This window comes from Saccoglossus kowalevskii, chromosome 11, assembly GCF_978046115.1.
Source record: "Saccoglossus kowalevskii chromosome 11, keSacKowa6.1, whole genome shotgun sequence".
NCBI lineage: Eukaryota > Metazoa > Hemichordata > Enteropneusta > Harrimaniidae > Saccoglossus > Saccoglossus kowalevskii.
This window is the reverse complement of record NC_140651.1, coordinates 15,361,399-15,384,996: the sequence shown is the minus strand read 5'-3', so window position 1 is coordinate 15,384,996 and position 23,598 is coordinate 15,361,399. Positions and strand designations below refer to the sequence as shown.

Sequence of the window (23,598 nt, the reverse complement as noted above, 5' to 3'; positions counted from 1 at the left end):
GAATGTCTTCATTAACAATTATTCACATTACGTAATGCTTAGTGACGTCATCTGAAACATACTCTACTGGTGGAGTTTGTCAGGCAGAGAAAAATACATGTACGGGATATGAGCCAAACAGTGGTGTTTACGTTGAAGAGCGGTAGTCGTCGCGCCAAGCATGCGCGAGATATCCTCATGGAAACAAAGATGGCGTCTTTGACTGTTGCGCATATCAACAGATACAAACTGAGACGTTACCAAGCTTTAATTAGGTATTTCCCGGTGATTGGAAGGTATCGAAGTAGTCACCGGCCGGCAGTAATTAGTGCCAGTCGCGCCCAGGTCACTTTCAATTAGAAGTCTGCATTGGAATATGAGAGCATCAACAACGACTACCGACTTTTACTTGGTTTCATCCACACACGCCATTTCTAAACATTCCACGATTAGGTCAGCATACTCTTTAACACGCTCTTCACTTGTAAGACGTGTAAAGTAAACGACGCTCCAAAACAGCCTCCCATGGAATGTGAATATATTGTTGACAAACAACGGGGAGCATGAATCGGCTGCTACACACATATAAACTTCAGCCAGCTCATACGATCTTCCACCTTCCCTAGCTATGAAATCACATCTACCCATGTTTGACATGCTGAATACAGGGCCCATGAGACCATGTGGCATCTTCTTCATAGATTTCAACAATGATTTAATTGGGTCAACACCTAAATTCATTAGGAAATTTAATACTTTGGGCATTTCCATTACTTCATTGTTAACCATTCGATGGACAGCTCGATGGCAACTTTTAGCCATTTCCCAGAATGGAGCTGGTTTACTGACAACTCTGCCCTTCAGTGGAACTTCAAGGTTGCCGAAGGCAGACGACACATGCTCATTGCCAGTGTTAGGTGGGAGAAAACGCCGTAGATTCACGCTACAAAACGTGTTCAGCGGATATGACTTGCCAGGACGGAGGTTGTTTCCATGGATGAACTTGGTAACTGCTACGGCAGACGCAACAGTGAGAGCTGCATGAACAGTGACTTCATTCTTTTTGGACGCATTGATAATCTTCGATGTTAAGGTCGGAGGCAGAATCATAGGATGAATTCTTGTGTTATGTTTAACTCCTTGGCGGCTATCGAGCTCATCCTTGCAATTCTCAGAAAATGGGTCAGTCTTAGACTTGGTCAGTTGTTTCAACCCCATTCCAATAACCTTGTACAGTTTATACCACGGCAAACTTACATCGACCATGTGAAAACATCCAGGGATTAATGGCAGACTGTCCACTTCTGGCAGTCCGTCAGGTTTGTTCTGTATCAGTTCAAGCATTGTCAGCAGATCATCAATCAATCGCATGGCAGAATTACCATCCATTATACCATGATGCATTCCTAAAACGAGGTTGGTTCTGTATGGGTGCCCAAACTGACGCTCTTCTGCTGGAATTTCGATCGATTTGTGAAGCCACAGTCTCCACAACGGGCCTTCTTCTTCATTGTAGTTGATCTTGCCATCTGATACTTGAGTCTCCGTCCAATCAACTCCATCGACAAGTCTTACATCAACTTTGTCAGACTGATCCATCTCTCTGAATAAATAATTAGTTTTCCCGCTTGTTCCAATGGCTTCGGTGATAACCCTTGACCTCAGCAATGGGTGTCGTTTGTTCAGCAAAACTGCGGCATTTTTAAGAAGCTCTTTTGACAGTAGGTTCTCCGATTCTATGACAATCGGCATACTGACATTCACAATCATCCAACCTGGTCCGAAGTACATTCTCTCCATGAAGTCCAGAGCCCGACCTGTCGGTTTTGTTTCTATAGTGACACTATCGACATCTGTTGCTGGCTCTGTTGCCTTGGTATGTATCTTCTTGGGTGTTTCATCAATGGCGGCCATTCTGAGGGGCGAACAAGACAGATAAATTATTGAACGATGACCATGAAGAGTTTATGACTCACGCTAAGTTTTTCAATCACCTTGTCAGCCTGGCCAAGCAATATCGCGTAAATTGAGCCCCCAACGACGGTAGTGTTCTGGTTTGTAGTCATCGATGGAGGGCGCTAATCTCACAACATTGCCAGCTATGTTACGCAAGGGTGTATTAAAGGCAGCCGACCATCTGAACTAATAGGATGAATCATTACCATCAATAGTCAAGGAATCTAATATTCCCCTTTGGTGAACATTTTCCATGCATGTTATATTTTCAGTCCACATTTTTAAAATGAACATCTCCATCTGACAAGCCACATACATGTCAAGTAATGGAATACATCGTACTCTTCCGGTTTTCAAACTGATGCAAGGTCCAGAAAACTACTCGTAGGTGTTTGAGTGTTTACACACTGTACTTGATGTGAAGTCTTTCGTCCAGCAATTCTCATCTAAATATGTATACTATGAATTTAACTGCATCCAGTCAAGCACAATATACGAATGTGCATCATTGACGGGTTCCCTGCAAGTGACCTGACCGGTATGCCACCTCAAGGTGAAATATCGAAACACTTGTTAGAAAATGACGGAAAAGGTTTGGAAAATCAAGTTTCTTGGGGACATTCACTCTATTGCGAGACTCGGATAATAGTGCACACATGAAAGCCAAGCCTAGTGCGTCGTTCCCCTAGATATAACTTTTCAATACATATGCTGGTTTACGATTTATATTGAAAGAAAAAAAAAAATGAAATAATACATTTAACGTATTTAATCTAACGATCCTGTCTATGCACGATACTAAAATTACCCATACACATTGAGGAGGGGCAAGGGGGATAGCTGGTACAGGTTACAGGAAATAAAAACGCTATTTTACGTTTTTGCAGGAAATAAAATAAAAGTTCCAATTACAGTCAAAAATAGGTTTTTACACTTTACAGATAAAGCAAATTCCTAATTACATTTTTCTATTATTTTTGATAATTTGGAAAATGCTTTAAACGCTTACAAAAAATAAAAAATAGCGGAAAGCATTTGAAGGGGAAGACGTGTAGTGGCATGAAGCTAGGCGATTAGGTGCCGTACGCGAGCGCCGGTTCGAGTCACGCACGCAGTACGTGTTTACTATAATTAGACGTAGTATTTACCTTGCCGTTTATTCGGTGTTATTTGCTTACAAAAATAATACCTTTGTACAAATTACGGACGAATAAATTAGCTGATTACATTTTAAACCTTGCCCATGCCTACGATTTTCCGCTATTTTTTATTTAATTTCACTATTACGGAAATAAAAACAATTGATTACAGCTTACGAAAATACCCCTTGCCGACCCTCATTGAGCACAATAGTCATAAAAGAAAATGGCCGCCAGGGTCTCATTTAGAACTAGACGAAATTATAACATAATTATAATAATTTTAATATATTTCCAGAAAGCCGGGATTTAAGAATATAGAAAATGGGAGGTACATGTATATATATATATATATATATAGACTAATCCGTGCCATTACATGTAATTGCTTAATTGTATTTAGAGATACATTAGCGTAGGCATAATCTTTGTTATTGGTAGTTTTCGGATAGATATTCTATATTCTGCATTTCGAAGGGTGCGACCATTAATTACATTACAAGTACTTATTTACCCTAACTATGGGTGATTTGAATATGTCAGAATACTCGTGTGTATTCGCTTGAACTTGCCTGAGCTCAACAAATTATCCTGGTCGATTCGACGTAATGTAATGACTTTAGGTCACGGAAGTATGGCTACCATTTTGTTCATTGTTTTCCCGCATACAGCCACATATTTGCTGTAAATATGCACCGATAATGAGCCCTCCTCGTAAAAAAGGCGGTTGTGTTCATTTGGCAGTAGACTGCACTGAATACGGAAGCCTTCAAATCGTCAACAAATCAGAGCTGTCAAGCGCGACAACACAGCCACCTTAAAACCAGAGTAAACTATTACATAATATAGTCTTACTCACCTGAACTGACGACTGTGTATATCAATAATCTGAATCCGTCATTATTCGTGAATAATAACTTGTAAAACGAAGCAGATACGACTGTGGCTGACCTGCGTTGCCATGAATGAGGTCACGTGATACTGATATATAAATCGAAGTCGGAGACAATGTCAAAAGTTCAACAAGAAAACTGCCTGTGGTAGTATAACATAAGTGCCTCGGCTAAACTCCCGCCCTCTTGCGGTGTGTGTATAAAATTACTTTGATTTGCTATCTGATTAACACCTTGCAGTTTACGTGGAAATTTATTCATGAAGAAAGTAAAAAAAAGAGAATTTTGAATGTTTTCACATTTCACACTGTTTTAACGTGTTCACATGTTGGGCATTTCCCAACAGATTAAAAAAAATGGCAGAGCTCCAGAAGGAGTACCTACACTTTATGCAAATTTTTTTAAAATTATGCTAATTTATTCATGACGTAGCAGTTTCTGTGCTCATGAATATTCAATAATTTGTGGGTCATTACATTTTAAAAGGGGCGATATATTATTTTTGGGGGAAGAGTTAGAAAGGGGGATTAGCAATCCTTAGGGGGTCAATACAAAAGAAGGGACCCATTTGGAGAGCAGCCATGTGACCTACAGCTGTCATCTGTGTTCGTTCTTCGACTGTGTTCGTTCTTTGACGACTTCGACTGGCTTCCATGTGAGGTAGTATTCTTGTGTTCTGTTTTCCTGACTTGAGTTTTTGAATCCGCTGTTTATGATTTTAACGTCTTTCATGTCTTTTGTAGGAGTGTCCAATCCGTGATTCGAACTTGCGATCTTTGAGTTCCCAGCGCACTGTCTTGTCCACTGTACCACGAGTGTCTTCACACAGGAGTTAGGATTTAAGTCCTATTCATAGGAGCACTGTCTTCACTAGCATTCAAAAATCTAACTAATCATACTGGATTCGAACCAGCGATCGCTCACATTGCTGACATAGTACAAATCAACTGAGCTATGTGGGTAGTCATGCAAATTAAATAATTTGTTGTCATATTTAGCTTTATTGCCAAATGGTGTTTGCGAGAAAAAGATGGGCAGGCAAGGGAATTGAACCCAGGTCCTCCTGGTCACTATGTAGAGAACTGACCCACAAGACCACAATGGATTGACTGGATAGGTTTGCATTTGATAAGACTATATAGTGTGTATATATATAGAAATACAACATATTTCTATTATTGAGTTACAATTGTCCAAAAAATTGCCAATTTTGTGTTTTTACTTGTGTAAACTATATGCATGCCATAACCCGTTAGTGTACATCTTGCCAATTGGGTGTTTGCCATTTGCGTTGCCCATACCTGACCCGACCCTAACCCTAATGCCAAGACACGTTCCTGTTAATAATTCCGTTGCCCATACCTGACCCGACCCTTACCCTAATGCCAAGACACGTTCCTGTTTATAATTGCTCAACAATGATACTCTGTTGTGCACTGTCTGCGGGTAAGTTGCATTGATGTCAACTGATTAAACAAGTCGCGTTTAAGTAATTTCCACTATTAACAAGTGGTTAAATTGTGACAATAAATGTGTGGACAAATATTTGAGATTAATTTTGGTGTAGACAACTCTCGTTTAATTATTTTACACCATTACAAGTTGTTAAATTGAGAGAATAAATGTCTCAACAAATATTTAATACTTAGTTTGATGTAAACAACTCACGTTTGATTAATTCCCACAATTACAGGTTGTTAAATTGAAAGAATAAATGTGCGGACAAATATTTTAGACTTATTTTGGTGTAGACAGCTCTCGTTTAATTATTTTACACCATTACAAGTTGTTAAATTGAGAGAATAAATGTGTGGACAAATATTTTAGACTTATTTTGGTGTAGACAGCTCTCGTTTAATTGTTTTACACCATTACAAGTTGTTAAATTGAGAGAATAAGTGTGCAGACAAATATTTTAGACTTATTTTGGTGTAGACATCTCTCGTTTGATTAATTCCCACAATTAAAAGTTGTTAAATTGAGAGACTAAATGTGCGGACAAATATTTTAGACTTATTTTGGTGTAGACAGCTCTCGTTTAATTATTTTACACCATTACAAGTTGTTAAATTGAGAGAATAAATGTATGGACAAATATTTTAGACTTATTTTGGTGTAGACAGCTCTCGTTTAATTATTTTACACCATTACAAGTTGTTAAATTGAGAGAATAAGTGTGCGGACAAATATTTTAGACTTATTTTGGTGTAGACAACTCTCGTTTAATTATTTTACACCATTACAAGTTGTTAAATTGAGAGAATAAATGTATGGACTAATATTTGAGACTTATTTTGGTGTAAACAACTCGCGTTTGATTAATTCCCACAATTACAAGTTGTTAAATTGAGAGACTAAATGTGTGGACAAATATTTTAGACTTATTTTGGTGTAGAAAAGTTGCATTTAATTTACTTCCACAAATTACAAATTGTTAAATTGAGAGAATAAATGTGTGGACAAATATTTTAGACTGATTTTGGTGTAGACAACTCTCATTTAATAATTTTACACCATTACAAGTTGTTAAATTGAGAGAATAAATGTATGGACAAGTATTTGAAACTTATTTTGGTGTAGACAACTCTCATTTGATTAATTCCAACAATTACAAGTTCTTAAATTGACAGAATGAATGTATGGACAAATATTGACCATTATATTTGTGAGTAAATACCTGTTGTTTAATTAATTTCCACCTCTACAAGGTTGAGAGAATAAATGTGTCGACATATATTTGATACTTATTTAGGTGTAAGAACTCGTGTTTGACCAACTTCCACCATTGCAAGTTTTTAAAATAATGAAATAAATATACTGGTATCATTGGATATTTGATTTAATTGTGAAACTTTCTAACAAAATGTTAACTGCTGGCTTCGAACCCTCAATCAACAATTCCGCAGACACAGTATAAATTCAACAACACCACAGAAGATATTCGTCTGTTGCCTGAATTGTTTTCGTAATATAGGGAACGCCATCGACACTTTAACAAAACTTACCTTGACTTGGGTCTTGTTTATCTCTTGTCACAATCTGGAAACTGTTGAACAAATTGCGCGTTATTTTATTATTTATTTAGTTTTGTATGGTGGAGTTTTGTGAGGTTTATTATTTTTTTGCGACGTTCTTTGTTTACTTGTTTACGGTTTGAGAGATTTCAGTTTATTTGATTTACGTTTTTACGGTAGCTCTGAGCGGGACTCGAACCCACTGTCTTTTCAAGCTAATTTTGTTTTATTTTGATGGCACGCTTGTGTACCACGCCACGACGTTGGTCGTTAAGTGGTGTTCATTTTTCTAACTACTACAGTGTTCCAATGAGTTGAACGGAAAAGCCAAAACGATTGCTGGTTTCTGATTGCTTCGGTTCTGGTGAGTGTGTATCTAGTGTGATTCGAACCCATGTCGTTTGTATTGGGCGTTTTTTTATTTCCCATGTTGGTTACGCCGTAATATGCAACCACTTCCCCGTTTTATTGTGATTTTGAGTGTTTAATGATGTCTTCCTCACCCGTCACGCCATGACCCAGTTTCAACCACACGGCCATTTTGCAACACAGTTCGTGACCCTCGGCGTCACCCGACTGACTATATGAGCGTTCTGTTCAACTGTTAAGCTAGGATTTATTACCGTTATTATCATTATATTGTCACGTGATTTGTTTTACCTTATGTGTAATGTCTTAAGTATCTTTATTGTAATTTGTATATACCAATTCGTATATACCGCGGAAACGACCCCGATTGAAGGTCATGTATTTTATGACGTCACCAATTCGTGTGTAGGTACTGCTTCTAGATCTGTGCCAAAAAAATAACTATTAACGTTGTCACTCTACATTGTCGAACGCTTTTGAGAAATCGACAAATGCACATTTTTGGTCACATATTTGTAGACGATAGACTGCATAATGGAGATATTATTTATAGTAGAATGACCACGCATAAATCCAACTTATAGTGTTTCGTCAATCCCTTTTTCAGCCTCAATACTCAACAATTATTAGGCACGGCGGTAACAAAATACTAAATATACCCATATTCACGAATACAAATACTAGTAGTGCTTATATAGTGGGAAAGTAATTGAGGTCAATTGGATAAACTTGTTAATAATTGATTTGATATTGATTATTATATATACTATTATAAATTATTATATATACAAAATAAAATAATAACATAACATAACACAACAAAAAAGAAAACCTTGCAGATATGCCTCGATATTAATATAATGTGGTTTATTTGGATGGGAATGGAGGCTTTTTCATGTTATTTTCTCTAATTTTGAAATATTCATATACATTTGTATATATATATATATTTAGCTAGTTTTATAATTGTTTTATGTTCATTGTTGTTCATCATAGCTATCATTTTTTTCTTCAACTGTGATGACAGTGATATTTTTGACTCAGTGTTTAGCTGGTTTCTTTTATTTGCATACAATTTGCAGTTTAGCGGAAAATGTTTTTCATCTTCAATTTCGTCTAGGTCACACACAGGGCATTTCCTTTTTCATGTATCTATTTTATTGTAGCGACCCATTTCTATTTGTACAACACGGGCACTAATTGTTAGTTTTGTTAGTGTTGATCTATGTTTAGAGTTTTTTTATTTCTGAAAGATACTCCTCATATGAGCAGTCATTTTTTAACATTCTGTATGTGCGAAATTTTTTTTTTTCCTTTATTGCATTATGCATTTTTTACTGTTAATTTTGAAGATTTTGGGAAATTGTCCATAACCGTTCTTGTTAAAGAGACAACATTATACAGAATTTGGCTCTCCCACACTTTGCTTGCATTTACATATTTTAATATTCTCTCCGCTCCTGTTACCAAGTTAGGCGTATTGTCAAGCTCCATTCCCAATCATGGACTAGAGTATTTTCATTTTTAGCCAATAATTTATTAAGTGTTTTATGCTAGTAGGAAGTAGGGGATACCTGCCAAGTTCTATTAGACATACTAAATTACTAGCTTTACAGTTAACCTGTGTAACACATATTTACAGAATTTGGCGTGGCGACCACATGATTGTTCGTGTTTAATTGATAGAATTGAAAGTTAGTTTCCGGACATATTCGCCAAACGTCGTGGTAGTTAAATGTTACTTTCAGTTTGTATCCCGTTTTCGACAAAGTACTTGAGTATTTTTGTGTTCATGATGCATGAATCATCTTATTATGTTATTTTTTCACCGACTATGCTAGGTTTTAGTTGTTCTGACTCATAATTGTTTTAAATATACTTTGAATCCGTCTGTCTTCGTCACCTTGACTACATGTTCACTCATTCAACCGGAATGCCCGTCTAAGTTTGTATCCGTTTTAGATTATTTTTGTTTAAATGAGGCACGATTCTCTTTATTGTGTTATTATCACTAACACTACACTATTCCAAAGGGTTTCATTTACGCGACGATCAAGAAAACGCACAACTTTTCTACTGTCCATGTTGCTTCTCGGACTCTGAATCACACACAGGTTTGTTAACATGAATGGTTGTGTCTACTGCGTTTGAATCTTCTTCACTATCATTTCCACCCTCAACGAAAACTGAAAAAAAAAAAACGTCAAGCAAATTATCTAGATACGCGAACTCAACTCAACAACCGCAATTTTGCAGTATATTCGCAAAGACTTCGAGAACACCTTGGCCGACTCTCGTCAACGAAATCACGCATTTCGCGAGAGTTCACTCTCATCTAAAAACACACGTTTTACGAGAAATCCAGTTAATTTAAATCGGCTAAACTTTTTTCAAGCTCACCATGTTACAATAGAATCACTGGAGTTGCTTGTCCTTCCTACTACATAACACGGTTACTAAAAAAGAGTAACCGTGTACATAAATGCTATACTGTGTATCGTACGACGCGTGTAAAATAATCGACAAGTCATGTTGAATAGTTAAAACTGTGATTACCAAATATTGTCTATTATATTTCATTAAAACACAATGAGTATTGACTGATATGTAATTGTGCTATAATATTGTTTATAAATACAATATTTTGATGGAGTATTTGTTAAGTTCACTCACTACAATTGTCATATGGTAATCTTTATCTTTTTATTGTCATATGCCAATCTGTAATCAGTACATATCCACCATTGGTCAACCTGATATCTACAGAGGTAATCCACCTTTTCTGACCAAAATCAACTGACGTTTTGTACACACAACTATTTGTTTATTACCACGGTCTGTTATAAATCATCTCTCTTCGTCCGCAGGTTTTGGAAATAAATCTGAAGAAGTCACGAATCTGAACCCTATGGTTGTTAATTTCAGCAACCACTAATTGCCCATTCTTATTTTGATTGCAACCCCACGTGGTTTGTTAAAATACGATGGTGCAGAGTCTCTAGACCCAAAGCTGTATACACTACCAACAGGTAGCAAAACTACGATATCAAATAGTGTTATTGTCATTGATTTCATTGTGCAATGAATTGCTCTACCACCCACGATAACAATAGTACACTATCATGTTCTCCGTCTGGAATATTCATTGCTCCCTTTATATGTATTGTTGTATACGTGTACATAATCTTTTAATATTGATTTCATCATGATTGTAACCTGCAGTTTTTAAATGTGATCGTTCCAGGCATGTCTGAGATACAGTTAGACCACGGTCACACCATACATACATGACCATACAGATGCAGTCAGACCACAGAGGGACTGTGGTTAGACAAACGTTCATGTACACACACCAATCCATAACGTGCGTTTGCGTCTGAATCAGGATCAATAAGCATACTTATTGAAAGCATATTTTATTTTTAGGTTTGAAAACTCAACTCACCATTACAGTATTTTCTTGATGAATTATAACACTGAAAATTTACAATTCTTGGTTTACAATACAAATTACATTCCTTCCCTCTTCGCATGTGAAGCTTGATATCACTTGACGACGCACACGACGATCCCAAGCGACGATAACAATGCATGCTAAACATGCAAAGGTCCATGTGTAGACGCTTGTTTGTAAACAATGACACGCTATGGCCTTCTGACGCATGCGCAGGTGACGAGTCCTCGCTTTAAGCAAACCCCCTTGCACAAGAATTTACAATCGAATAATAACAATGAACCATCACATCGGCAAAAAAAAATGTTCACTATTATCATATTGACAATCGTAGTACCAATAAAATACACCAAAACGTATGCCTTTTTACTTTAGTTGATGCATGAGGAAGAAGCCAGCTCAAATATATTGAGAATATAAAAAAAAATCATTGGACAATTAAAATATACATTTTATCTGTCAGTGATTACAGATTTCAACCATAACTAGATTATGATGTGCACACTGAGCATTAAAGTAACAACTTTTACATTATAAAAAATATCAACAACACAGACATATCAAATATTAAAGTTACAGACACTCTTTAATATCAAGTGAGCTCAACATAATCACATAGATCTTCATTTTTCCTTGAAATACATGAATGCAAATGTGCACCCTATTACCAAATAATAAACAATATCATGTTCATAGTACACAGATTCCCTGGCCAAGTACCGGTACAGTAACAAAAGGATAAACTTATTCCCAGACATTAAGTACAGTAACATGGATATATATATATATATATGAACCAAACAAATTAACATAATTACACAACCTTGGCCCTCTTCATTTACATATGTATTTAAACACCATAAAAGTAGACAATGGTATAAAAAAGATCCCAAAATATAAATCTATTATTATTGATGAATTGCAGAGAAATTGCATTATGTTGTTTTTCTATAAACCCCCAGTTTTTGAAACTATAATTATATACAGATGACAAGAGAGCGAAAAAAAATAAGTTAGTTATTCTACAATGAGATCAGCGATGAAATGTGAATAATTCAATTCCCTGGATTGGACTGTGTACATTTACGCTGCTACAATTGCTACACTACTTATATGATAGGTTGTGTTGAATCTTTAATGCAATTTTCTTTGCGGTCCCACCAACAGCATTTCCATGAATAATTACATCATTAGAAAAGTAATCTGTAAACACCATTGTCAATTTCCAAAAAAATGTTCTGTTTGATGTCTGTTTGATGCCTTGATTGAAATTATACGATATTGGACTATACCACGAGTAATGGGCAGATATTCTCCATAGATGCACAACTTGGCAATATCCTAGCTGTACATTATTATTGTCTTCATTCCTACACTTAACAATCTTCTCACTATGGGTTTGTTGCGCTCACTGCAGAATCCAATGCTTGTTAATAGTTGGCTGGGCATAGGTTTCTACACTTACACACGAGTAGTGTAGTCGCTGCAGATGTAGATTTCACTGCTCGATAGTACGATTGCAGTACATTTCCCTTTACATCACTCATGACAAATCAGAAGGAACGGTTACTAGTTATAATAATATAGACTATCTTAGTCCATCTTAGACTTCAAACCATTCCACAGTCATGCATGATTTCATGAAGTATTTGGGAAATTCATCTTTCATAGCAGTTCATAGCATAGCTATACATGTATGCATGAACTTGAACTGAAACCCAATGCACTTATTACATGTACCGGCGACTACATGGGACAAGTGATGCAATACAAACAAACATGGTTTGACATGCCCCAATGAATTATCACATTTACAAAACTCACCACTGAGTTTCTATTGCACATTCAGCTGGCTGGTTCACACAAAAGCATTCTTGTGAGCATCTTATTTTCCAACCGTAACTGCGCTGAATTCACATGAAGCAAATTTGTACAACTGATTATTAAAACATTTCTCGATTATTATTATTATTATTATTATTATTATTATTATTTTTAAACTGTGACTAATGTTGTTCTACATATGCAAGAATCAATACGTGTTCGTGATCACAAAATCAAACATGTATCAAGCATCGCCAATATATTTGTCAGTTGTACTAGCGCGTGTTACAATTTTATGTACCGATAAGCAAACAGTATGTACATGTCACCAGTGTGCCCTCTAAGCAGTGCCACTGACGCACACATATTTGCATATTTGCTGTAATGCAACTAGGTGTGTTGATTTTCTGTGTGCATCATTGACACAACAAAAAGTTATGCACAGATCATGAAAAATGTCCTACTATAATAAAATTTGTAATTTGGTAAAATTAAATTCACATTTGATAAACAAATTAAGTAAATAAGGGGACACAGCATTTGTTTCTGCCTTGAAGACTGACTTCCCCGTCAGTCAGTGAGCTGACTGAACTTGATGTTGGGAGATTCTACTTTGATTCAGGATTTTTTTACACAAAATCAGTCTTGATAGTAGGGAAAACTTTATGTTAAATAGAACTCGTATCTGAGAGTCTATAGCTAGAGATGAGATAAAATAAATAACAGCTGTTAGTACCAACTATCATACAAACTGTTTATTTTTCATCTTTTAACGCAAAGTCAGTCATTCGAAATGCAGCTATTGTGTATACCTGTAAAAGTAAAAAATAACCATGCATCTTGCAAGGCAGGTTGGTATTTTACATTTCGCTGATCAATGCATTTCATCAATAGTTATGTTCACCAAGTTTTATACCCCCCGCCCCTCTCCAAAAAAAATGTAAAATGCTTACATCAAGAATTTCATTCATAATATACATAATCTACATTGAGAAAAACTAGAGAGCAGAACGAGCATGCTTGCATGCAAAGTAAAGTAGTACTGGTGTTCCAAAACCTATTTAATAAACAAATTTGTCATGATCATAACATTTTAGATCTGACTTGTATATACATGTATTATAAACAAAAACTGAGAATAGCACCAGGAACCTTTATCTAGTATTTAGTATTATTCAAAATGTTGCCATGATAAATTGTTTATATTTATAAAGAAAAGTAAAAAAAAAATGTGGCAAGTGCTCTGTATGTCTTAAATATTATCTATTCATAAGATAACAACACTATTCTCTTAAGAATAAGAGGAAATATGACCATTGAACAAAAGGATTGTGATTAGTTAACATATTGGTTAGATTGTGACATTTTTATCCCCAGTCAGATAGAAATGAACAAAAAGGATTCAGGTACCAGACAGTCATTATATTGGTTACCCACCTTAAGTGTTTGAAGGGCAGTGGTAGTCGTGCAGCGCATGGTCGTTTTTTATGTAAATAAACAATGTATTTTACACGCGTTGTATACGTCGCTATGAGTCCCATATCGAACAGGACGCGGCACGACGACCACTTCCCTTTAAAGCTTTGTATTGTTTGCCAAAACGTACTGAACCAGTGATGGAGAACATCACTGCATTTAATTCCCAGTATTAAATCTGTTAATCAGAACAACCCGGCTAAATTAAAGTACATGATTGTCCTTTATAGGAAGGATATTAGCAGCTCTCTGATTATAAATAAAAAAGCCACAGAATTGAAATCAGTGTTTATAACGCGTTGTCTTAGGAACAGTTCAGATTTAGATATTTAACATGTCTTCATCACTGTCGTCATGGTAAGCAATGCTTTTTCCTTTAAAGGGACCATTTTTTATATCTACATCCATGTCCAATAATGGTTCATCTTTTTTAGTTTTGCTTTTCTTTTTCTTCTTTTTGTCTTTTTCATCAGGTTTCTCTCGTTTCGATTTTTTGTCTTTTTTGGTTTTTGGCTTAGGTTCAGGCGCACTGGCAACAACTTCAACTGGATTCGCAGGTTCTTCTTCACTGTCATCATCATACTCCCTCTCTGGTATATTCATTAGAAGGTCAGACTCCACATCGTTGTCAGCAAGCTGTGTGAAGAAGAAAAAAAACATAGTGCAACTATAATAACCTTGCCCATACATCATATAGCAGTTATTAAAGGGTGGTGGTCATAGCAACATGTCCAGTTTGGTTTTGGACTCGTAGTGATGCACAAAACACATTGTAAAATACATTGTTCATTTATTTACATGAAATTCAAAGGTTATTCATAAATCGTGAAAGAACCTTGCTTGATTTGACTTTGTTCCAGAGATCTAGATTCTTTGACATATCACCATTCCTAGGTGTAAGTACTAGTAATCAACAATGACATCACCTCCTCACCCCCACTGGACTGCCTTGATACATAGAACAATTCCAGCAAAAAATAAGAGATTCAACTGAAAATAACAACCCAATGTTTGTTTTTTTTCCCCATTTTCTTTTTTGATTTATTCACTTTTTTACCAGATGACTTAAGGTAGCGAGACTATTATTTGCATACTTGTTTTCATCTTCTAATTGTGACTAAATGACTACAAATAGACCCGGGAAAGTAGATATTTTTAGAATCGCCAGACTTCAAGCTTTTCACAAGTGTATTTTGCATGCCCGTATCTGCATTCTACGACGCGTTACTCAATCAAAGGTGGAAAATTACTTTTTCTGTAAAACAAATAATTACGCATTTACGCTGGCGATTAAAATTATTTTTTTCAGTTTTCCTAGTTGTTCAATAGTCTGGTAAATTGAATGTGTCTGGTCAGTTTTATTCAAGCAACGCGTTTTAAAAAATAGTGTGCTGAATTTCAATTACTGTTTTAGTCACATTGCCCCCAACTCAAACCACAACTCGTTTGTAAATAATCGATGAAATAGTTTGTCTGGACACATTCAAGTTCCTCTCATTGTCACCTTAAAGCTGTGAAAATTTGGTGTTAATCCGACGACAATAAGTATACGTTATTTGTTGTTAAAGACCTTGTATTTTGAAAAACGTAAACTCCTAGAAAACGTCCATGAAGTAACAGCAAAGATTTTCAGGCTTGTTTATCGCCACAATCAATTTGTTTTCCCATCAAGGTCTGTTTTACCATGTGTAGGGGCATCCAAATGTGTAAGGCTATTAGAAACCAAAAAAATAAAGGAATGGGATAGCTATAATTGGATAAATTCGGCATATGAAAACACCAAAATCAATGATTTTTTTTCAGTGGCTGTGTGACCTTGTGTCTGACACATTCATATGCAAATGACTAATCTGTGAAACAAACAGGGGCGGAGACAAACCACTCGAATGTTTGGAAACACTCATTGTGTGTCAGATAGCTACTGATAACACATCCTAACATTGCTTTGTCTTGAGTTTATCTTTGAAACTTATAGGCACACAGATTAAACCTGTATTGTTGATTTTGGAAAACACTACTGAGGCTGCCTTGCTTCCCTTCAGAAAATATACATTTTAACCAACTTACATGACATTCTATGTTATGTTGACTTTATCATATGAAAGTTTATAGTGCATTTCATCAATTATTAAATAAATGTGAAAATCGTAATTTTCAACACAAATAATAGTCTCGCTACCTTAAGCAAGCATAAAAACAACAGACTTTGATAAACTTACCTTTGAATATTTGTACGAGGGTACAGTGTATCCAGGACAACAGCAACCTCTCACTTTCCTAGCAAATGCACTCCTGAAATTAACAACTCATATTGGTATGTATTTATTCTTTTATTAATGGAGAACTCTGACAGAGCTGACAGGTGTCAACTAACATGTAGTGGAGGTCCATGAGACCATGTACTGTCTGAGAGCATACTTTGTGTGTAAATTTACAATAGCTATGAATGTTGTTTTGAACATGTACGCCACCTTGGAAATATAGTGCAATTGTCCCATATTTGGAATTTGCATTTCCTAATAAGGTAGGGTACAATACCACAAAATCATGGCACCCTGTAACTTATGGCAATGCAATGACTGTTGTCGATGATATACTGTGAAATACTTTATTTCAGCTGGAATTAATTTTTGCTGAAAAGGTATTTTGGGTGTTTTTAAGGAATTTATTTTCACTGATTTGTGATGAGTTGAATGTAAAATATAGGAAAAAAAGGTATATTCGCTGGATTTTATTTTTCACTGAAACATTCCTTCAGCAAAAATAGCAAAAATTAATTTCAGGTGAAAATAAAGTATTTTACAGTAGTTAAACATACACTATAAAGTACATTTGACAAATCAAATTAAGGTTACTACTTGAGGGCAAGAAAGGCGCATTGTTATACTGTTCCAAATCAACATATTATAATTATTATCATGGATATCTTATCAATATCACGATCATATCAATATCAAAATCTTATTCAATTATTTGTGATTTTTATTAATGCTCCTAAATACATGCATGCACCAATAGTCTGCATACAATTATTGAAATAACCAATCATCTTCAACCAAAATTCAACCAATCAGTACTTACCTTCTTTCTGGTTTATGGAAGACAATAAGTAAGATACAAATGGTTATGGAAAGCAGGACAATTAATATCACTATGCCAACGGTTCCTGGATTGTCCTTGACTGTGGCAGAAAGTCGATTAGATATAGATGATTCTCTGCAAAAAAAAAAGCAAAACAAAAAAAAACTGAAAAAGTGATGTACTGAAGGTGTTCGTGATTATGTAGAATGAGCTAGAACTAAATGCCCACTACAAAATAAGTCATTGTCAATCAAAGAGCCCTAATCCATAGTGTATTTAATAAAAAAATCGCCCAGAATAACGTTTTTGCATATTAATGAGATCACATGTAAATCCCATGAATTTACAGATAGTATAGAAGTGCATATAAATTGTATGAATATATGATGTGTTGAGATGGTGCTCAGTGACTATCAATTTGCATATTTTTGGAGAAATATTATTCAAATGAAATATCTTCAAAAATCATTTGTTACAAGGCAGAAATAATGTCTGAATGCAATACATAAAAATTATATGTCAACTATTTTATTAAATTAATCATCCTAAAATTAAAGAATTCAACATTTCAAATATTATTGTTATGTAACTCACAGTTGTGCCTGCACGCACACAGCTGGTGTGTGCCAATTGAAGAAGTACTGACAGTTCATTGACTCGTATTGAAACTCTGGTACTCCCTGAAAAGATGATACAGCTATTAACTGATATGCAAATATAGAATAATTTTGTACATGAAAAAAAAAAAGAAGAAAAAAACGATCCTGCACGCAACATGTAACAGTTTTCTGGCTAGAGATTACATCGACTTATTGGCAGTATATGGGTTGAGTGTCTAACCATGCATATTTTATAAGTGCAGTATAGTATAGAAAAAAAGAAAAGAAACGCAACTCAAGTCGTCAAAAAACGCATATCGGTACTATCGCACAGAAACAAGGACACAAAATAAATTATTATACATTTGTCACCGTAACGTCGCAAGGTACATTATGCCGTGATTTTGCGGTATTTTACTGGGTATTTTCATCCTACCAAATTAGGAAATGTGAATTCCAAATATGGAATGATTTACGCGCATAAACGTCCTATAATAATAAAAACAAACATGGCTGCCACCAGGGCACTGATTCTGTTCTAAACTTTTTGGATTTCTGCATTTCCATTATGTATCATTGGGAGGAAAAGATGTATAATAATAAGGTTATTATGAGGATACCGACAGACAGTACATCGTCGCATCGACCTCCACTGCACAACGATCGATACTCTCGCTGTACTGTCTTCGTGCATAATTTTTGGTATTCTCGTAATAACCTCATCGTATGTCACAATATACTGACAACTTACCAACTGACTAGGATCAGCCTCGTTATCACAGTAGAATACTATCGTTGACGTCACATCATCGATGTTATCTTTATGGCAAGTACCAGGGTTGGTTACCACAATCTCAAGTATATCCGCTACATACAGAGAGTTGTAAAAATTAATTTCACTGTATCATGGTAGGTACCATACACATATTTTTAATTTGATAAAGATTTTTTTTCTCCGATTCCATGCAGTTTTTCAATGTCAACTTGATGTAAGCAATGTTCAAAATTAAAGCAGCAAAGCACCTTTGTTTGGCTCAAGTTTGAGGGCTGAATATGCCTTAATATGTACCCATTGCTTTAGACAAATATGGTACATGCAAATTTTTTCAAAGCATTTCGTGAGACACAAATGCCCCAATTTGTGGCCATTTTTGTTGAAATTCCATAATGACAGCCAAATTAAAGAGTCTGATAAAATTATTTTATTTTTCTCAGAAAAAGCTGTGGCCATATTTGCATATTAAACGCTTGATGCTGGAGAATATCCGCCATGTTTTGACCTGGGACCGTGTTCTTTGACCTGATATCGCTAATTAACCAATCAAAATGATGGATGATAGAAACATGTTCAAATTACCATAGCTCATTTAAATATGTTAATGTTATTGAACACAACAGGGAAGAGACTTGCCAATAGTACGATCTTTTGGCTTGGATTTCGATGGGAAAATGGCATGATTTTTTTTTAAATCAAAAAATTAATTGCTTTCAAAAAATAAACTGAGCATTTGAAGAACAATTTAACGTTATATTAACATATAATTTATCACATAACAGTGATAACTGCTCATTGTCGAAACGAATCTTACCCATTCACGCTATTCACAATAAACATCATACTCTTGAATAGGTGTCAATGACTACGGTAAAACTTAAATTAGACTTTATTTTAGGCGTCAGGAATTATTGAAATATCCGAAAAATTAGACCAAAATATTAGAAAAAACACCTTAAAAAACTGTTCAAGTGGAAAAACGCCCTGGGCGATTTCTTGGTCACATTTAATTTTTTTTAAAACCAAAACTGCTGTTTAATTTAATAAATTTATGGCAGAAACCTGTACAAATTACATCAACAACTAATCAGGTCTCCACTTTATCACAGAGAACACATTTACATGGTTTTGTTGAAATCTATTGAACGTTTTTGATATATGCCTGGAAATTGTTTGGCTAATGATTATGCAAATTAGACAATTATTATGCATAAATTTACACCAACAAATAATCAGGTCTGAACATTTTCACAGAGAACACATTTACATGGTTTTATTGAAATCTATGGCATGTTTTTTGAAATACGCCTGGAAATGTACTGGGCTAATTATTATGCAAATTAGACAATTATTATGCATAACTTTACACCACCAACTAATCAGGTCTGCACACTATCACAGAGAACACATTTACATGGTTTTATTGAAATCTATTGAGTGTATTTTTTAAATACGCCTGGAAATGTACTTGGCTAATGATTATACAAATTAGGCAATTATTATGCATAAATTTACATCAACAACTAATCAGGTCTGCACATTATCACAGTGCACCCATTTAGGTAGTTGACCAGTTCTTGAAGTACTTCCAATCATGCTAAATCAAATAACGTTCTACATACCTTCCATTGTGAGGGATTTTGTCGATGCCATGCCAATATTACGATACATTGAATTTGAGTCTTTCTTGTATTGGCAGATAGCTGCCCCTTTACACTTGCCGTCGGTATCGCCTTCAACTGAGTCAAGTCCATCTTTCTTCAAATTAATCAAATATACATACTGCTCAAGTTTGCCGTTCAGTCGAATATCACCATCGACAGTATACAGACTGTACACACAAAGAAAAGGGAAAAGACGGCAAGGTTATCGTTGGCGAGTCAATAACACATCAATCAATCGGGCAATCAATCAAAGCAATACAGAGTAATATTCAGATATGCAAATTAGTTTTAGTCAAAATAAGCCATTGTCTAAAAGTAACAATACTGTTGTTCAAATTTCATTTCACTCAGCAAGTATATTCATGTACCCCAAAGAAAAAATATGAATGAATGAATGAATGAATGAATGAATGAATGAATGAATGAATGAATGAATGAAATTTATTTCACCAAAAAAAAAAAACAATGGTAAAGGTAGAAATTGCACAGGTAGTAAATAAATAAATAAATAAATAATAAATAAATTCTACTTAGATAACTTTTCTTTTTTTTGGTGGGGATTACAGATATAGTTCATCATAACTAGTCGAGTCCGTAACCCCTGTATATATAATTTCATAGTTTAATCACACAAATCTCCAAATAAAGAAAGAAAGAGAAAAAATATTACAAATCAAATTTTAAAGAGATAGTTTTTTAACTTTGCTTTAAATATATGTCTCTTAGTGATGGTTTTAAATGCATCAGGCAAAGAGTTCCAATGTTTTGTTGCAGAGTATTTAAGACTGTGTTGGTTGAGTGTAAGATTCAGTTTTGGGGTATAATAATTCAAGCTACATGCTAAGCGGGTTTGATAATTATGGGACAAAGGATCCAAATAGTAGTAAATATCATATACAAAATATTTATTGCTGAGATCAAAGACAAATAAACAGGTTTGTAACTTGCAGAGTGAAAAAATGTCTAGTATTCTTAGTTTTTTGAAAAGAGGAGCAGCATGGGAATATGAATCAGAGAAAGTGATGAAGCATACAGTTTTTTTTTCTGTAAGAGATATATTGGTTGCAGTAGAGTAGCATATGTATTACCCCAGATTTCGAGGTAATATGTAATGTGTGGTAGAATTAAGGAATTAATAGTAAGTTTGTTAGCACTGCACCATTCACGAACCCTTTGACAGTCATTATCAATTTCTGAGAGATTGATTTTATTGTTTTGAATGAATTTAAATAGGTTAGTATTGACAGCAAAGAGTCGAAAATGAAAGGAATTGGTAGAGTTGGCTATATCATTAATATATACTAAAAATAAGATTGGGCCTAGAATCGACCCTTGCAGAACCCCGCAGGTAATAGGTTGTGGCAAAGATGAAATGTTTTCAATACATACAAATTGTTGGCGATTACAAAAGTAGTTTTTAAACCATAATAGAGGAAGACCTCTAATACCATAGTGTTCTAGTTTACAGCACAGAATTTCATGATTAATGGTGTCAACGGCTTTTTTGAGAACGATAAAAATACCAAAGGTGATATGGCCGAGGTCCAGTTTGTCAGCTATGTCGGAAACCAAGTCAACCAAGGCAAGTTTTGTACTGTGTTTTTTACGGAAGCCAAATTGAGTATCAGTGAGTATGGATTTTTTCTCAAGATATGTAATTAATTGCTTATTAATGATTGATTCTTATACTTTGCTCAAAAAAGGTAGAATGGATATTGGGCGGTAGTTGTTGACATCATTTGCGGAACCTTTTTTAAAAATGGGAATGACCTTCGCCATTTTAAAAGCATTAGGAAATATACCTTGGCGAATTGAACAATTGATAATGTGGGCAAGGGGGTGAGAAATGATATGGCTAGCATGCTTGACAATTTTAGGGGGGACACCATCATGTCCTACTGATTTCCCTTGATCTAGGGCAGTGATTTCATTGAATATATCGCTCTGATTCACAGGACGGAAATAAAAAGAGTCACGATAATTGCCAGTTAAATATTCAGTAAAGTCGCCCTGGGCAGTAATGTTATCCCCGAGTTTTGATCCGATATTGGTGAAAACATTGTTAAACTCTTCAACAATATCTGTTGTTTCTGTCAGGATTTTTTCACAGGGCAACTGACTAAATGAATTCAAAGTACGTGGTGATGTTTTAGTTGATTTATTTAAAATATTTATTTAATATATATCATACATGTACTTCTAAATATTGTTTATTTCTGCTATGTTTCGAAAACCATTACTCCTGACGAGACTACCTCATTTGCATATGAGGTGTGAAAATACCGATTTTGATTTCAGGACAAGTCAAAATACACTGTACATATATAATAATGAATTTTGCAGTTAATACTGTATTTATGATAAAACAAGTCATTGTCAGTGTCCCTGTCATGTTTTTATGAAAAGCATAGTCAGAATATGTTTAAATACTTAGTATTTAGCATAATAACCACAAATATGCATGAAACAGGTATAAAGACTAAAGTTTGAATGAAATTGGTCAAAGCATGCCCCAGAAACTGTTAATGACATGTTGATTTTTGGAACAATTAATGGCTGTCAGTTGAAGGTTTGCAAAATAAAACAAAGCGATATTCACATATATACTGGTATATCATGACTTGTGATGTACCAACTTTGAAAAAAAAAAAACATTTAACCCATTATATCTTGCCTTGTACCAAATTTTAACCCAATCTGTAAAAATCATCTCTGTACAATGGGCAGAATACTCATAAAAAACAAAATGGCCACCGGTCCGCCATTTTGAAATGAATCACAAACGCACCTGTAACCCACTATGACTGATGTCGATGCCAAGTTTGAATGAAATCTGTCAAGGCATGTCCAAGAAACGATGATGACATGTTTGAATTTGTGATTTTATCCATTTTTGACAAAAATGCCTGCCATTCAGCTAAATTTTGAATTCTTGTAACCTTAAGAGCTTGATCCATCAATCAGCGTTTATATACTGTAACTACAAGTCGCATCAATTTTTTAATTTAAACCAATAGAATTTGCATGTTTATAGTAAGAATTCTACCAAGGTACATAAATATACTGTAGAACATGTATTTTTCGTGAGCATGTCTTTTTAGCGAATTTAACGAGCGAACTAATCTGCTAATTTAGATATTGCTAATGACTTCATTATAAATTCAAAATGACGGCCAAACAACGTCTTTTTCCCCCACACAGAAAACGTAATAATCTGGAGCGCTTCCTTATTACACTGGCCAGTTTTTCTTGGTTTTGATTTAGGTGATAACTGCGCATTTGTTTTGGCGGGCAACAGACAAGTATTGTGAAATCAACAAAGACAAGAGAGATTCGCTAAATCAACATTTCGCTGTTACGTCATTTTACCACAAT

The 23,598-nt window shown here is 35.0% G+C and overlaps 2 protein-coding genes across 2 annotated transcripts in view; both read right to left on the bottom strand.

The window, feature by feature from the left end:
- Positions 1-248: 248 nt before the first annotated feature.
- Positions 249-4,044, bottom strand: LOC146736224 (uncharacterized). Its single transcript, XM_085505431.1, has 2 exons — positions 3,934-4,044; positions 249-1,894 (listed from the first exon to the last, which is right to left on the bottom strand). Exon 2 carries the CDS (start codon positions 1,891-1,893, stop codon positions 385-387), a length of 1,509 nt encoding a protein of 502 aa, XP_085361557.1. The 5' UTR covers position 1,894; positions 3,934-4,044; the 3' UTR covers positions 249-384.
- Positions 4,045-10,750: 6,706 nt separating this feature from the next.
- The window catches only part of LOC100366918 (cation-independent mannose-6-phosphate receptor-like), a 69,944-nt gene continuing 57,096 nt past the window's right edge, over positions 10,751-23,598 (bottom strand). Inside the window, exons 39-44 of the mRNA XM_085504912.1 lie at positions 20,182-20,390; positions 18,536-18,651; positions 17,780-17,865; positions 17,186-17,320; positions 16,324-16,396; positions 10,751-14,740 (exon numbers count right to left, since the gene is read on the bottom strand). Of these exons, the coding sequence (XP_085361038.1) occupies positions 14,426-14,740; positions 16,324-16,396; positions 17,186-17,320; positions 17,780-17,865; positions 18,536-18,651; positions 20,182-20,390 (934 nt within the window). The 3' untranslated portion in view covers positions 10,751-14,425. The remainder of the gene's footprint in view (positions 14,741-16,323; positions 16,397-17,185; positions 17,321-17,779; positions 17,866-18,535; positions 18,652-20,181; positions 20,391-23,598) is intronic.

Coding starts and splice junctions, on each gene's coding strand:
- LOC146736224 (XM_085505431.1), bottom strand. CDS start 1,893: ATGGCCGCCATTGATGAAACACCCAAGAAGATACATACCAAGGCAACA.